Source organism: Schistocerca gregaria, chromosome 2, assembly GCF_023897955.1.
Source record: "Schistocerca gregaria isolate iqSchGreg1 chromosome 2, iqSchGreg1.2, whole genome shotgun sequence".
NCBI classification, from domain to species: Eukaryota; Metazoa; Arthropoda; class Insecta; order Orthoptera; family Acrididae; genus Schistocerca; species Schistocerca gregaria.
Window position 1 is genome coordinate 233,477,612 of NC_064921.1, and position 12,017 is coordinate 233,489,628.

Consider the following 12,017-nt stretch of genomic DNA (forward strand, 5'->3'; position numbering starts at 1 on the left):
ACCAATAATATTGCTCCCTCCTACACACATCTCGCGGAAAGACCGTGATGATAAAATTAGAGCTATTCGACCTTAGAAGACGTAGGCTCCCCGCGAACGTATGGCGAACTGGGTGGGAAAGGGAGGAGTGGTACTTTCAGTGTTACACAAAGTACCCTCCGCTACATACCATAAGATGGTTTGTCAAGTGTAGCTACAGGTGAAAAAGACAAGGCCAGTACTTCATTTACAATTGCCAATACTACCTAGTTACAGAACATTAGAAGTTATCAAACATATTTTATCCACACATCCTCATTTTAAGATAGCGAAAATACGTCTCACTGTTGAAGCAGAGAATTTTTATTTACAAGAAAGAAAGTGTTTCATAATGTAAGGTAATTCGGTCTGGACCTAAAGACTAACGGCACGCATGGTCGTCAAGAACAAATTTTTCCTCTCAAAGTAGTAGATGACACTAAGCAACGCTGAATAATGTGGTCGCAAATATCAAATGATGAATAAGCGTCTAAAGAAGAGACAAAAATCTTATGCTATAAAATGGAAAAGCTAGAGCACATAGACAAATTCAGGAGTATATGCCTCTTGTTTTTCCTCATATGGCAAAAGAAACTTTACATAATCGAAAAACCAACTAACGAACAAAAACTTACATTGTATTTGTCCAGCGTTTTCTAAAGCAGAAGAGGGAACGTACAGTTGTAGAATTGGAAACCTACGTAAGCCCTTTTGTACTTCATGGATTAGCTTTCAATGCGATATATCTTCAAACAAACGGTACTTAAAACGCGTATTCCCCAACCTGTGTAAGCAATTGTGTGTTTTACAGCACAGAGGAAACTAATAAGGGAATGTTTCGTCTAAGTCGGTGTCAATGCACTTTTAGGGTGAACATGTTTAATGCCGTCCTATTGTAGTTTGATTTATTTGTTTCCATGTGTAATTTTAGAGATACAACTTGTCACAATATTGATACGTGCAGCATCGCTGGAGTGTCGGAATACGGGGCAAAAATACTTCGATGAAGATTTATTTATTTTTCCACCCGTACACATTAAGGAAGGCTACGGCAGCTATCAACGAAAGTAACTGTCTTCCCACCACAAATAAAATACACAAATAAATGAAGGCTGATCTAAGTAAACAAACAAATGTCACTAACTTATTACCTTCAATTCATATTCTTTGATCTCAGCACGGAGATTTTCATCCCTGCTCTTGGAAATTCGAAACGGAACTACCGAACAGAAAGCACGTTTTCGCAAATATGAGGAAACGATGATTTCCCATGTAGGGCATAAGATGAAACCGTCTGAATAACCTTACTGTACCAGTTCAGTGCGTCTATCCATCCGTCCGCAGTTCGTGGTATAATGGCTGGCATTGCTGCCTATGGATCACGGCGTCCTGGGTCTTAGTCCCCCCCCCCCCCCCTCCTCCTCCCGGGGACTGGCTGTTTGTGTCATCATTTCATCGTTCGGGAAAATGGCGAGACTGGACTATGTAAAGAATAGGATGTTGTACGGGCGCTGATATCCAAGCTGTTGAGCGCCCCATAAACAAAAATCATGATCCACATATCTGTTTTGCATATGAGGAAAGACATTAATAAGTATTTCACTAATAATTCTCACACAAACACGGAATAAGAGTCAGTTTGGAGCTGCATTTTACAAGGAAAACCAATCAAGAAACTCAAAATAGCATTTTCTATCAGGGAGTATAACAGTATAATAAAGCGCCCATGGTGATGGAAAAGATTGCTGAGACAAGTCCATTAAAAAGAGGCAGCAAAAAAATACTTCCTACGTAATGCATACCACACAAAGACTACCTAGTGGATCGCAAGACAACTCCAACACCCTATCACGTGATCACAATATAATGCTTTTAGAAGCAAATGTGCCAAGGTCTTGTCATTCTTCTGACATCTCACACGTCAGAGGGTACGCTGACTTTGTTTTATAGATGTGCTGAAGGAAAGAATATCAGACGTGCATACTCATATTAATGGCCTGCAGTCACCAGCGGGTGTCCATAGTGTGTGCAGTGCATAACTACGTTTTATACACAAATCAAAAAAAAGTTTTACATAAAATAATGGTTCAAATGGCTATGAGCACTATGGGACTTAACATCTATGGTCATCAGTCCCCTAGAACTTAGAACTACTTAAACCTAACTAACCTAAGGACAACACACACCACCCAGCCATCACGAGGCAGAGAAAATCCCTTACCCCGCCGGAAATCGAACCCGGGAACCCGTGTACGGGAAGCGAGAACGCTAAGTTTTACATCAGCCCGGTTCACAGAACTCCTGAAGATAGACGTTGACTGTGGATATTGTATCACAAACATAGACCCTTTGATTGTTCAGAGATGTCACTGAACCCGCCCAAAGGTGTAAACAACCATGCATGAGCAGCGCCTATTGGACGGAGGGGGTCCGACAGCCGATCAGCTCCAGTCACTCCACCAGGAAGGAGGTCCACCGCTCGTGTTGTCTGTAGTTCAACCGTGCCTAGACGGTCAATACCGAGAGTCGATCGCGTCCTCATTGTTACTTTGTGCCAGGTAGTGCTCAACAGCAAGGGAAGTTCCCAGGCGTCTCGGAGTGAACCAAAGCGATGTTGTTCGGACATGGGGGAGAGACAGACAGACAGGAACTGTCGATGACACGCCTCGCTCAGGCCGTCCAAGGGCTGCTACTACAGTGGATGACCTCTACCTACGGATTATGGTTCGGAGAAACCCTGACAACAACGTCACCATGTTGAATAATGCTTTTCGTGCATCTTAGGACCTCGTGTTACGACTCAAACTGTGCGCAATAGGCTGCATGATGGGCAACTTCACTCCCGACGTCAATGGCGAGGTCCATCTTTACAAGAACAACACCACGCAGCGCAATACAGATGGGCCCAACAACATGCTGAATGGACTGCTCAGGATTGGCATCACGTTCTCTTCACCGATGAGTGTTGCATATGCCTTCAAACAGACAATCGTCGGGGACGTGTTTGGAGGAAACGCGATCAGGCTGAACGCCTTAGACACACCTTCCACAGAGTGCAGCAAGATGGAGGTTCTCTGGTGTTTTGGGATGGCATTATGTGGGGCTGACGAACGCCGAGGTGGTCATGGAAGGCGCCGTAACGGCTGTACGATAAGCGAATGCCATCCTCCGACCGACAGTGCAACCATATCGGCAGCATATTGGCAAGGCATTCGTCTTCATGGACGACAATTCACGTGCACATCTTGTGAGTGACTTCCTTCAGAATGACGACATCGCTCGACTAGAGTGGCTAGCAAGTTCTCCAGTCATGAACCCTATCAAACATGTCTGGGATGATTGAAAAGGGCTGTTTATGGACGACGTGACCCACCAATCACTGAGGGATCTACGCCGAATCGCCGTTGAGGAGTGGGACAATCTGGACCAAAAGTGCCTTGATGAACTTTTGGATAGTATGCCACGACGAATACAGGCATGCATCAGTGCAAGAGGACATGCTACTGGGTATTAGAGTTATCGGATTGTACAGCAATCTGGACCACCACTCCTGAAGGTCTTGCTCTACGGTGGTAACATGCAATGTGTGGTTTTCATGAGCAATAAAAAGGGCGGAGATGATGTTTCTGTTGATCTCTATTCCAATTTTCTGTACAAGTTCTGGAACTCTCGGAACCGAGGTGATGCAAAACTTTTTTCAATGTGTGTGTTACAAGTTACGTCACGTTCAAATTTCGTATGATCAAAAGTGTATTTACAAGACGGACTGGACGAAGGAGGCAGCGTAGTTAAGACACTAACTTCAAATCGAAGAGGATGGAGTTTTTTCTGTCCACTCTGCTTCCAGTTCAGATTATTTGAAGCTAATGATGAGATGGTTACTTCAGCGAGGCCATGGCCGATCACCTGTCCTAAACTCGTAAACGTACTGGTATTTTCTGTGTGTATGTATATTAAATATCTATAATATTTTCTGCATATATGTTTATTAAATATCTCTAATATACATACACACAGAAAATATTAGTATATTTATTTTCATTGTACTATGATGACTAAACCACTTATTGATATTATCCTCGGACGAATAGAAAAATAAATAAATATATACATAGTTTAACCCGTTGCCTGTTTGTATTCCATTGTTTGAAAGTTTTACTTAGTCATTTTCACTGTACATTATAGTAATGTAAATAATACGATTTCAGAATGACGATGTCCATTTTACAGTTTCTGCATAATTCAATACAAAGTTGCAATCATGTCCGAAGTAAATTTACATCGAACTATACAGTCACTGCCCTGCTGTATTTCATGCCAAAGCAAAGCAATATGACGAGCAAAAACGACGTCTCTCCCTGTGCGGAAATCGTACGATTTGTATGTAACCACTATGGAACGTGGACACTCGGACATATGGAAGTTTTAGTTTTGCCGTGAGTTGTGCATGGGCAGCCAAAGCGGTTAAGGCGACCGCTGGCGTAAAGCGGGAGATCTGGGTTCGAGTGGTGTGTTCCTAATAAGTGATATAGATGATGCACAGTTCATAATATGATATCAAAGACTGTAATCTTTTCTAGTTTCAGTAGCAGGCGCTCTGCAGATGGGTGGAATTGTGAGCACGTCGACATTCTCAGTAAGTGTTCGTGAGAAAATTGAGGGAGGGGAAGATTAGGCGACAATGTAGAAAGTTGAAGCGTACAGGGAATACGTGTAACCAGCAAAAGAGACGAGCCGCAGTGCGGCGTAGGCATTACAAAATCTTATCATTAGAGGGCGGATTTTATGCATCATAAAAACCTTAAAATATGCATGAAAAGTACTTAAAATGAATAAAAAGTGTCGAAATATGCAAGATCAAAACATTAAAAAACATAGTTACCGCTTGCATTATATCTCAAAGTCGAAACTGTGAACCGGTATGTAATTTTTACGCAATATTGATTCATTTGGTTCAAAATGGCTCTGAGCACTATGGAACATAACATCTGAGGTCATCAGTCCCCTAGAACTTAGAACTACTTAAACCTAACTAACCTAAGGACATCACACACATCCATGCCCGTGACAGGATTCTAACCTGTGACCGTAGCAGTCATGCGGTTCCGGACTGAAGCGCCTAGTACCGCTCGGCCACCGATTCATCTGGTATATTCTGATTTAAGCAATATTTGCACAGGAAGCCTTTGAGGACAGGGTTTGCAAATTTGTAAAGAGGAATATTGCTTGCAATGAATGATTCACACAGATCCATATTAAACCGACATTTTGCTGTTGTCAGAAGCTGTTATCGTGGACCTTTCGTCTACATTCTTGCGATATGAAGACTTGGCTTGACATTCTGGTCGATTTGAAACTTTTTTTTTTTTTTGCACGAAACATTTTCTCGCAAACTCGACAATATAAAACAACTCAGTCACATGTAAATGTTCCACGATGGTCAGCAATACACGAAATGACGTTTGTTTTTGTCGGGCAGCACGGCGCACCACATGTTACACACTACACATCGTAAACAAAATTCAACTGTGTACAGGTAAATAGAGAGCTTAACTGAAACAATGGACAAGCGACTAAAAGTTTGCGTAGTTTAACTTGTTGCCGACGCGTACGGTATGGCAGCGGAGGGGATTAACCGGGGATGAGGGGGCAAGATCATTGACTCTGTCTGCCTGTTCCTATTTCTCTTCTGTAATAATTTCGCTAGGCGGTGGCCTCTCGGTTAGCGATTGCACGCAGTTCTAGGTCACGGTCAATCTATGAGACATCGAAACTAGATCGAGCGGGAGACCGGCCGTCAAAATTTTTAAAATATTGTGAACACAGAGTGAAAATATGCATGTCACTAGTTTGTACTTCAAATAAGCAATAGCCGGTGAAAAAGAGCCATGCATATGCATATAATCCAGCTTCTACTCACCATACATAGTCGAAGAGCTGTAGAAAACCAACGTAACAATTAACCTACACGTTACTGTTACGTCATCTCGGTCCTCAGTTCCTGACCTCTGAACACACTGCACCAGTTTCCTGTCGCAACAGCCTGAAAGCGCACAATGTGATGTATCAGCCGAGCGCTAATACAGCACTGCAGCACAACATTAACAGCCCTGGGTCAACGCAAGAGGTCGCTAGAAGTCACTGGATTCTTCTTTGCAAATGGTATACCAGGTGACGCCACAGGTAAACACTACCTCCGCAATTCACAAGGACGGTCTGACACATGGGTCCCCGATTTGGTCTCAAGTTTTGCGAGGAAATTATATATTGAAAATAAGAAGACACTTCTTTCGGTGATTCATTTGCCGGCAAGGTAGCTCAGCTTGTTCGGTCAGAGGGCTGGCTTAGACTACCAAACTGATGGTCCTTGGTTGTGGCTTTCTTTTCATTCGATATTTTTTTCGGTTCATCAAATAACATCTGATGATGGGAGTATGATTCTTTTTTATGTAAAACATCTGGAGGTGTGATAATAATCAAATGAGTGTAAATAATGTACCGAAGCTATTTTCGCCGCGCGGTTAGAGGCGCCATGTCAAGAATTTCGCGGCCCCTGCCGCCGAGGTTCGACTCCTCCCTCGGACATGGTTGTGTGTGTTGTTCTTATCATAAGTTACTTTAAGGTAGTTTAAGTAGTATGTAAATCTAGGGACCGATGACCTTCGCAGTTTTCTCCCTTAAGAATTCACACACATTTGAACATTGGAAGCAATTTTCATCGTGACAGATAAAGCGCTGCATCAGTGACGACAGTGGAGACAGCAGTCGAAAGCTCGAGTGTTTTATTCAAAATGATATGGCTTGTAATTGAAGCCCGTTCTAATGCTTTCTTTGATGTAACCGCTTTCTCGCTATCCTTGCCAGTTAAGGTTTTTAAGATAATAATTTATCTTTTTTGTGGATTTTTTAATTACGATATTATAGTAGTCTTAAGTTTAACAGTGGTACAACTTACAATAGACCTTACAAACATGTTGCGGCGTTATTTAAGAGAAAAGTCACTAGTCTGCTGCTATAATCTGTTCATCGTAAGAAAATCGTGATGTGAACATTACACGGCGTATTCTTCCATTTTTGCTGTTACCTCGTTGGATATAATTTCCCAAGGAGCTTCAGGTGTGTATAGTTTGATACGAAAATAACCTTACGCTTTATGCTGCAGCGTAGCGCACCCGCACTACTCAGCGAAGAAAACTTCTCAGAACGTTGACAACTAACAGTTTTTCACCGTTTTTTTACGGCCAGGGTTTCTCTTCTTTGTTTCACAAAAGAACGCGACGCAGTTTCAGCCATTTTCACTTTAGACATGAGAAACACGAACGAGTGAGAAGCACCACAATGATTTTCCGCCTGTCTGCTGAGAAGTGATTTTGTGAGGGGGGGGGGGGGGCGAGAGGAGGCTGAGACTTCCTGAGACTTCCTGCCATTTTCTTCACTATTCACAACAGGTGAGGTTCTACCGAGCGAGGCACAGTGGACTCGCAGTCGGGAGGACGGAGATTCAAACCCACGACTGGCCATCCTAATTTAGGCTTTTCGTGATTTCCCTAAATCGCTTTAGACAAATGCCGGGATGTTTCCTTAGAGAAGGACACGGCTGATTTCATTCTCTGACCTTCCCCAACCCTAGTTTGTGCTCAGTCCCCAACGACCTCGTTGTCGACGCGACGCTAAACTCTAGTCTCCTCCTCCTCCCGGGAGAGGTTCTTTGTTCCCTCCTAACCTCCGGATGTTTTCTTCAGCAAGACATAGATAGCTGAAATCTCCTGCACAGGAATATCATCACTTACAAAAAATGACTCTGAGCACTATGAGACTCAACATCTTAGGTCATCAGTCCCCTAGAACTTAGAACTATTTAAACCTAATTAACCTAAGGACATCACACACACCCATACCCGAGGCAGGATTCGAACCTGCGACCGTAGCAGCCCCGCGGTTCCGGACTGCAGCGCCAGAACCGCACGGCCACCGCGGCCGGCATCACTTACAAACTGAGGTATGATGGCCAATGCATTGTCACATACAAATGTTGATTTTCCTCCGTATACTCCATTTACTCTCAATAAACATTTAGAAAATTGACTTAAAAGTGGAATAGAACCCACAACTTCTCGTACACAAACCAATTACTACATGCATTTAAGCTACCACACCTGTGTAGATTTGGCGTTATTTTTATAACGATATATCCAACCCGGTATTGTTCTTTGTCTCCCGTGGCTCGGAAATACGCGGTGACATTACAATAAACAAGTACAGTGGTATGGCTTCAAGACAGTTGTGCATATACTGTCAAAGTGGTTCGGCGTGCCCTCCGGAACTATCACTGTGAAAACTCACAATCAGCCGACGCAAGCGCCCCAGATGCATAACACTGTCGTCGCTAACGTTTCTCAAATTTATTACAAAGAAGGTGAAAACTCAAGCGTTTCGGCATTTCATGTTCAAAGGAGAAATTGAGAGAGTATTTGCAAACCAAGCCGCCATGTGCTGACCTGAACTAGTCATAACGTCGTGCACGTAATAGTTCACAGAAAGCAACTGTACACTGGAAAGAAGAAAGACATGGCGTAAGCATTAACGCCCCTGGCCATTAAAATTGCTACTCCAAGAAGAAATGCAGATGATAAACGGGTATTCATTGGACAAATTATTATACTGGAACTGACAAGTCATTACATTTTCACGCAATTTGGGTGCATACATCCTGGGAAATCAGTATCCAAAATAACCATCTCTGGCCGTAATAACGGCCTTGATACGCCTGGGCATTGAGTCAGAGCTTGGATGGCGTGTGCAGATACAGCTGCCCATGCAGCTTCAACACGATACCACAGTTCATCAAGAGTAGTGACTCGCGTATTGTGATGAGCTAGTTGCTCAGCCACCATTGACCAGACGTTTTAAATTGGTCAGAAATCTGGAGAATGTGCTGGCCAGGGCAGCAGTCGAACATTTTCTGTATCCAGAAAGGCCCGTACACGACCTGCAACATGCGGTCGTGTATTATCCTGCTGAAATGTAGGGTTTCGCAGGTATCGAATGAAGAGTAGAGCCAAAGGTCGTAACACGTCTGAAATGTAACGTCCACTGTACAACGTGCCGTCAATGCGAACAAGAGGTGACCGAGACGTGTAACCAGCGACACCCCATAGTGTCACGCCGGGTGATACGCCAGTAGGGCGATGACGAATACATGCTTCCTATATGCGTTATCCGAAAAAATGACGTTTTGCCATTCGTGCACCCAGGTTCGTCATTGAGTCTCCTGTCTGTGATGCAGCGTCAAGGGTAACCGCTGTTGCTGCAGACGTCATAGAACTGTTCGTGCAGATGGTTGTTGTCTTGCAAACGTCCTCATCTGTTGACTCGGGGATGAGAGGTGGCTGCACCATCCGTTACAGCCATGCGGATAAGATGCCTGTCATCTCGACTGCTAGCGATACGAGGCCGTTGGGATCCAGCACGACTTTCCGTATTACCCTCCTGGACCCACCGATTCCATATTCTGTTAACAATCATTGGATTTCGGCCAACGCGAGCAGCGATGGTCGATACGATAAACCGCAATCGCGATATGCTACAATACGACCTTTATCAAAGTCGGAAACGTGTTGTGAGGCATCAAAACAACGTTTCACTAGGCAAGGCCGGTCAACTGCTGTTTGTTTATGAGAAATCGGTTGGAAACTTTCCTCATGTCAGCACGTCGTAGGTGTTGCGCGAATGCTCTGAAAAGCTAATCATTTGCATATCACAGCATCTTCTTCCTGTCGGTTAAATTTCGCGTCTGTAGCACGTCATCTTCGTGGTGTAGCAATTTTAATAGCCAGTAGTGTAGTATTTGATCAAAATTATTTCTGTTTGTTGCCACGCGGGATTAACCGTGGGGTCTTAGGCGCTGCAGTCACGGATTGTGTGGCTGGTCTCGGTGGAGGTTCGAGTCCTCCCTCGGGCATGGGTGTGTGTGTTTGTCCTTAGGATAATTTAGGTTAAGTACTGTGTAACCTTAGGGACTGATGACCTTAGCAGTTAAGCCCCATAAGACTTGACATGCATTTGAACGCATTGCTGTCTGTTAATACTTAATTTACATTACCGACAAAATATCTAACACATAATTAGGGTCCACTTCCAATGATGTAACAACATCCGTGAACATGTGCTACGACCACTGAACAATCGCCGCGCATAAGTTTGTTTACAATATGATCGTTAGTACGATCAATAGAGTATAGTTGCGGAGTTTTGAACAAGTTGCGGAGTATATATTTGTTTCAGGTAAATCCCATTTCAGCGCACATAATTATGTCACAAAATGAAAGAAAAAGGACATTTGATTGACTACACTACAAAATATAAGATACGATGTATTAAATGACCAAATTGCGCAGTCTTCAAGCATTCTCTTTACCAGTAGCTTGAGGAACTACAACAGAGATACATCGATTTTAACTAATATCGAGTCGTTAATGTTCCTGGGTCTATCCCACCCTTCTTTTATCCCAATATTTCCTCCATCCCCACTTTATCTTCACCGAGCGAGTTTGCTGTAGTCAGTTTCATGCATAAAATAATACAATGTATGTAGTAAATTGAAGTTGAACATAAACAATGCAAACAGCTGATAGCTAAGTACTGTCAGCGAGTACAAAGAGCACTTCAGCACTTCGCACTTTTCCTCTGAATGACCAAGATGCGTATTTTCTTGATCGAAAAGAATTAAATTTTGCTGTTATTTATGAAATGGTTCGAATGGCTCTGAGCACTATGGGACTTAACATCTGAGGTCATCAGTCCCCTAGACTTAGAACTACTTAAACTCAACTACCCTAAGAACATCACACAATCCATGCCCGAGGCAGGATTCGAACCTGCGACCGTAGCGGTCGCATAGTTCCAGACGGTTCATTTATAGTTCATTAGTAAATGCGGTAAGTGATTCGAGTAATGTCAATCTTTCTGATGGCGTAAAGGGGCAATAAAAACGAAACCTAAATTACAGCTCTGCCTGATGATTCCACAGCTTGATGATTTCCAAAACTAGCACAATCTCCCACCCCGCCTGAGTTTCGCCGCTGTCGAGATGGCGAAAAGCTTTCAACTATTTCATTTCACAACTGATACTTCGCAATCAACCATGCAAAACTGCTGTAATATTTGAGGAAAAAACAACGCGAACCATTCGTCACTGTGACTTAAGTGTTCATAACAGTCCTCTCTACGTCATTAAATCACTAAATGCTAAAGCCAATCCTCCCTCTACTGGCCGTGACGACCATTCAGTACCGACGGGGGGCCGTGTGTTTCTGCGCCACACGACGTCATTCGGATGCGGTATGGAGCGACATATCTCAGCTTCCCAGCCCTGGAAGCCGCTAGTTGTCTTCAAGTAGCTCCTCAACTGGCGTCATTAGGCTCAGTGCACCCCGTTCCAGGTCTCCCAAAAACGGAAAATCCCTGGTAGTACTGGGAATTGAAACCGAATCCTCCACATTGAAGTCAGACATGTTGACCACTGAGCTACCAGGCGTGCAACTACTAAAATTCGTAGGACCATTACTGTTCGAAAAACTAGATTGGAATTCTCATAGATTAAAAGAGAGCCAAATTCCACGACCAACATCCACAAGATCAAAATCTTCACCCACCCTGCCTCAGCTATTCAAAAGTAGTATGTATCTCAGTTCCTCCGAAATTTTATCACTCTGTTCACATCCTTGAACGACTTGCACTCCAACTTACATCCGTCTATCTTCTGCCACCTGCTTTCTTTATTAGCTCATAAAGTCCCCACATCTCCTAAACCTCAAGAAATACCTGCATCTCCCATAAACTACGGCACGACATTACACACCACTCTTAAAAGCTCTGGCCAACAACAGCGTCTGTCTAACAACAGCGTCTGTCTCCCATACCACCACAACCCACGCCACAGGGCGTATATGTCACTTAGCAGCAATGGAACAGCGGTCGATTAAGAGTCAGGTGACACG

The 12,017-nt window shown here is 43.6% G+C and overlaps 1 protein-coding gene across 1 annotated transcript in view; it reads right to left on the reverse strand.

The window, feature by feature from the left end:
* The window catches only part of LOC126336761 (growth/differentiation factor 7-like), a 103,417-nt gene extending 97,260 nt beyond the window's left edge, over nucleotides 1-6,157 (reverse strand). The window contains exon 1 of the mRNA XM_050000766.1: nucleotides 5,939-6,157. Within this exon, the coding sequence (XP_049856723.1) occupies nucleotides 5,939-5,945 (7 nt within the window). The 5' untranslated portion in view covers nucleotides 5,946-6,157. The remainder of the gene's footprint in view (nucleotides 1-5,938) is intronic.
* Nucleotides 6,158-12,017: the final 5,860 nt, after the last annotated feature.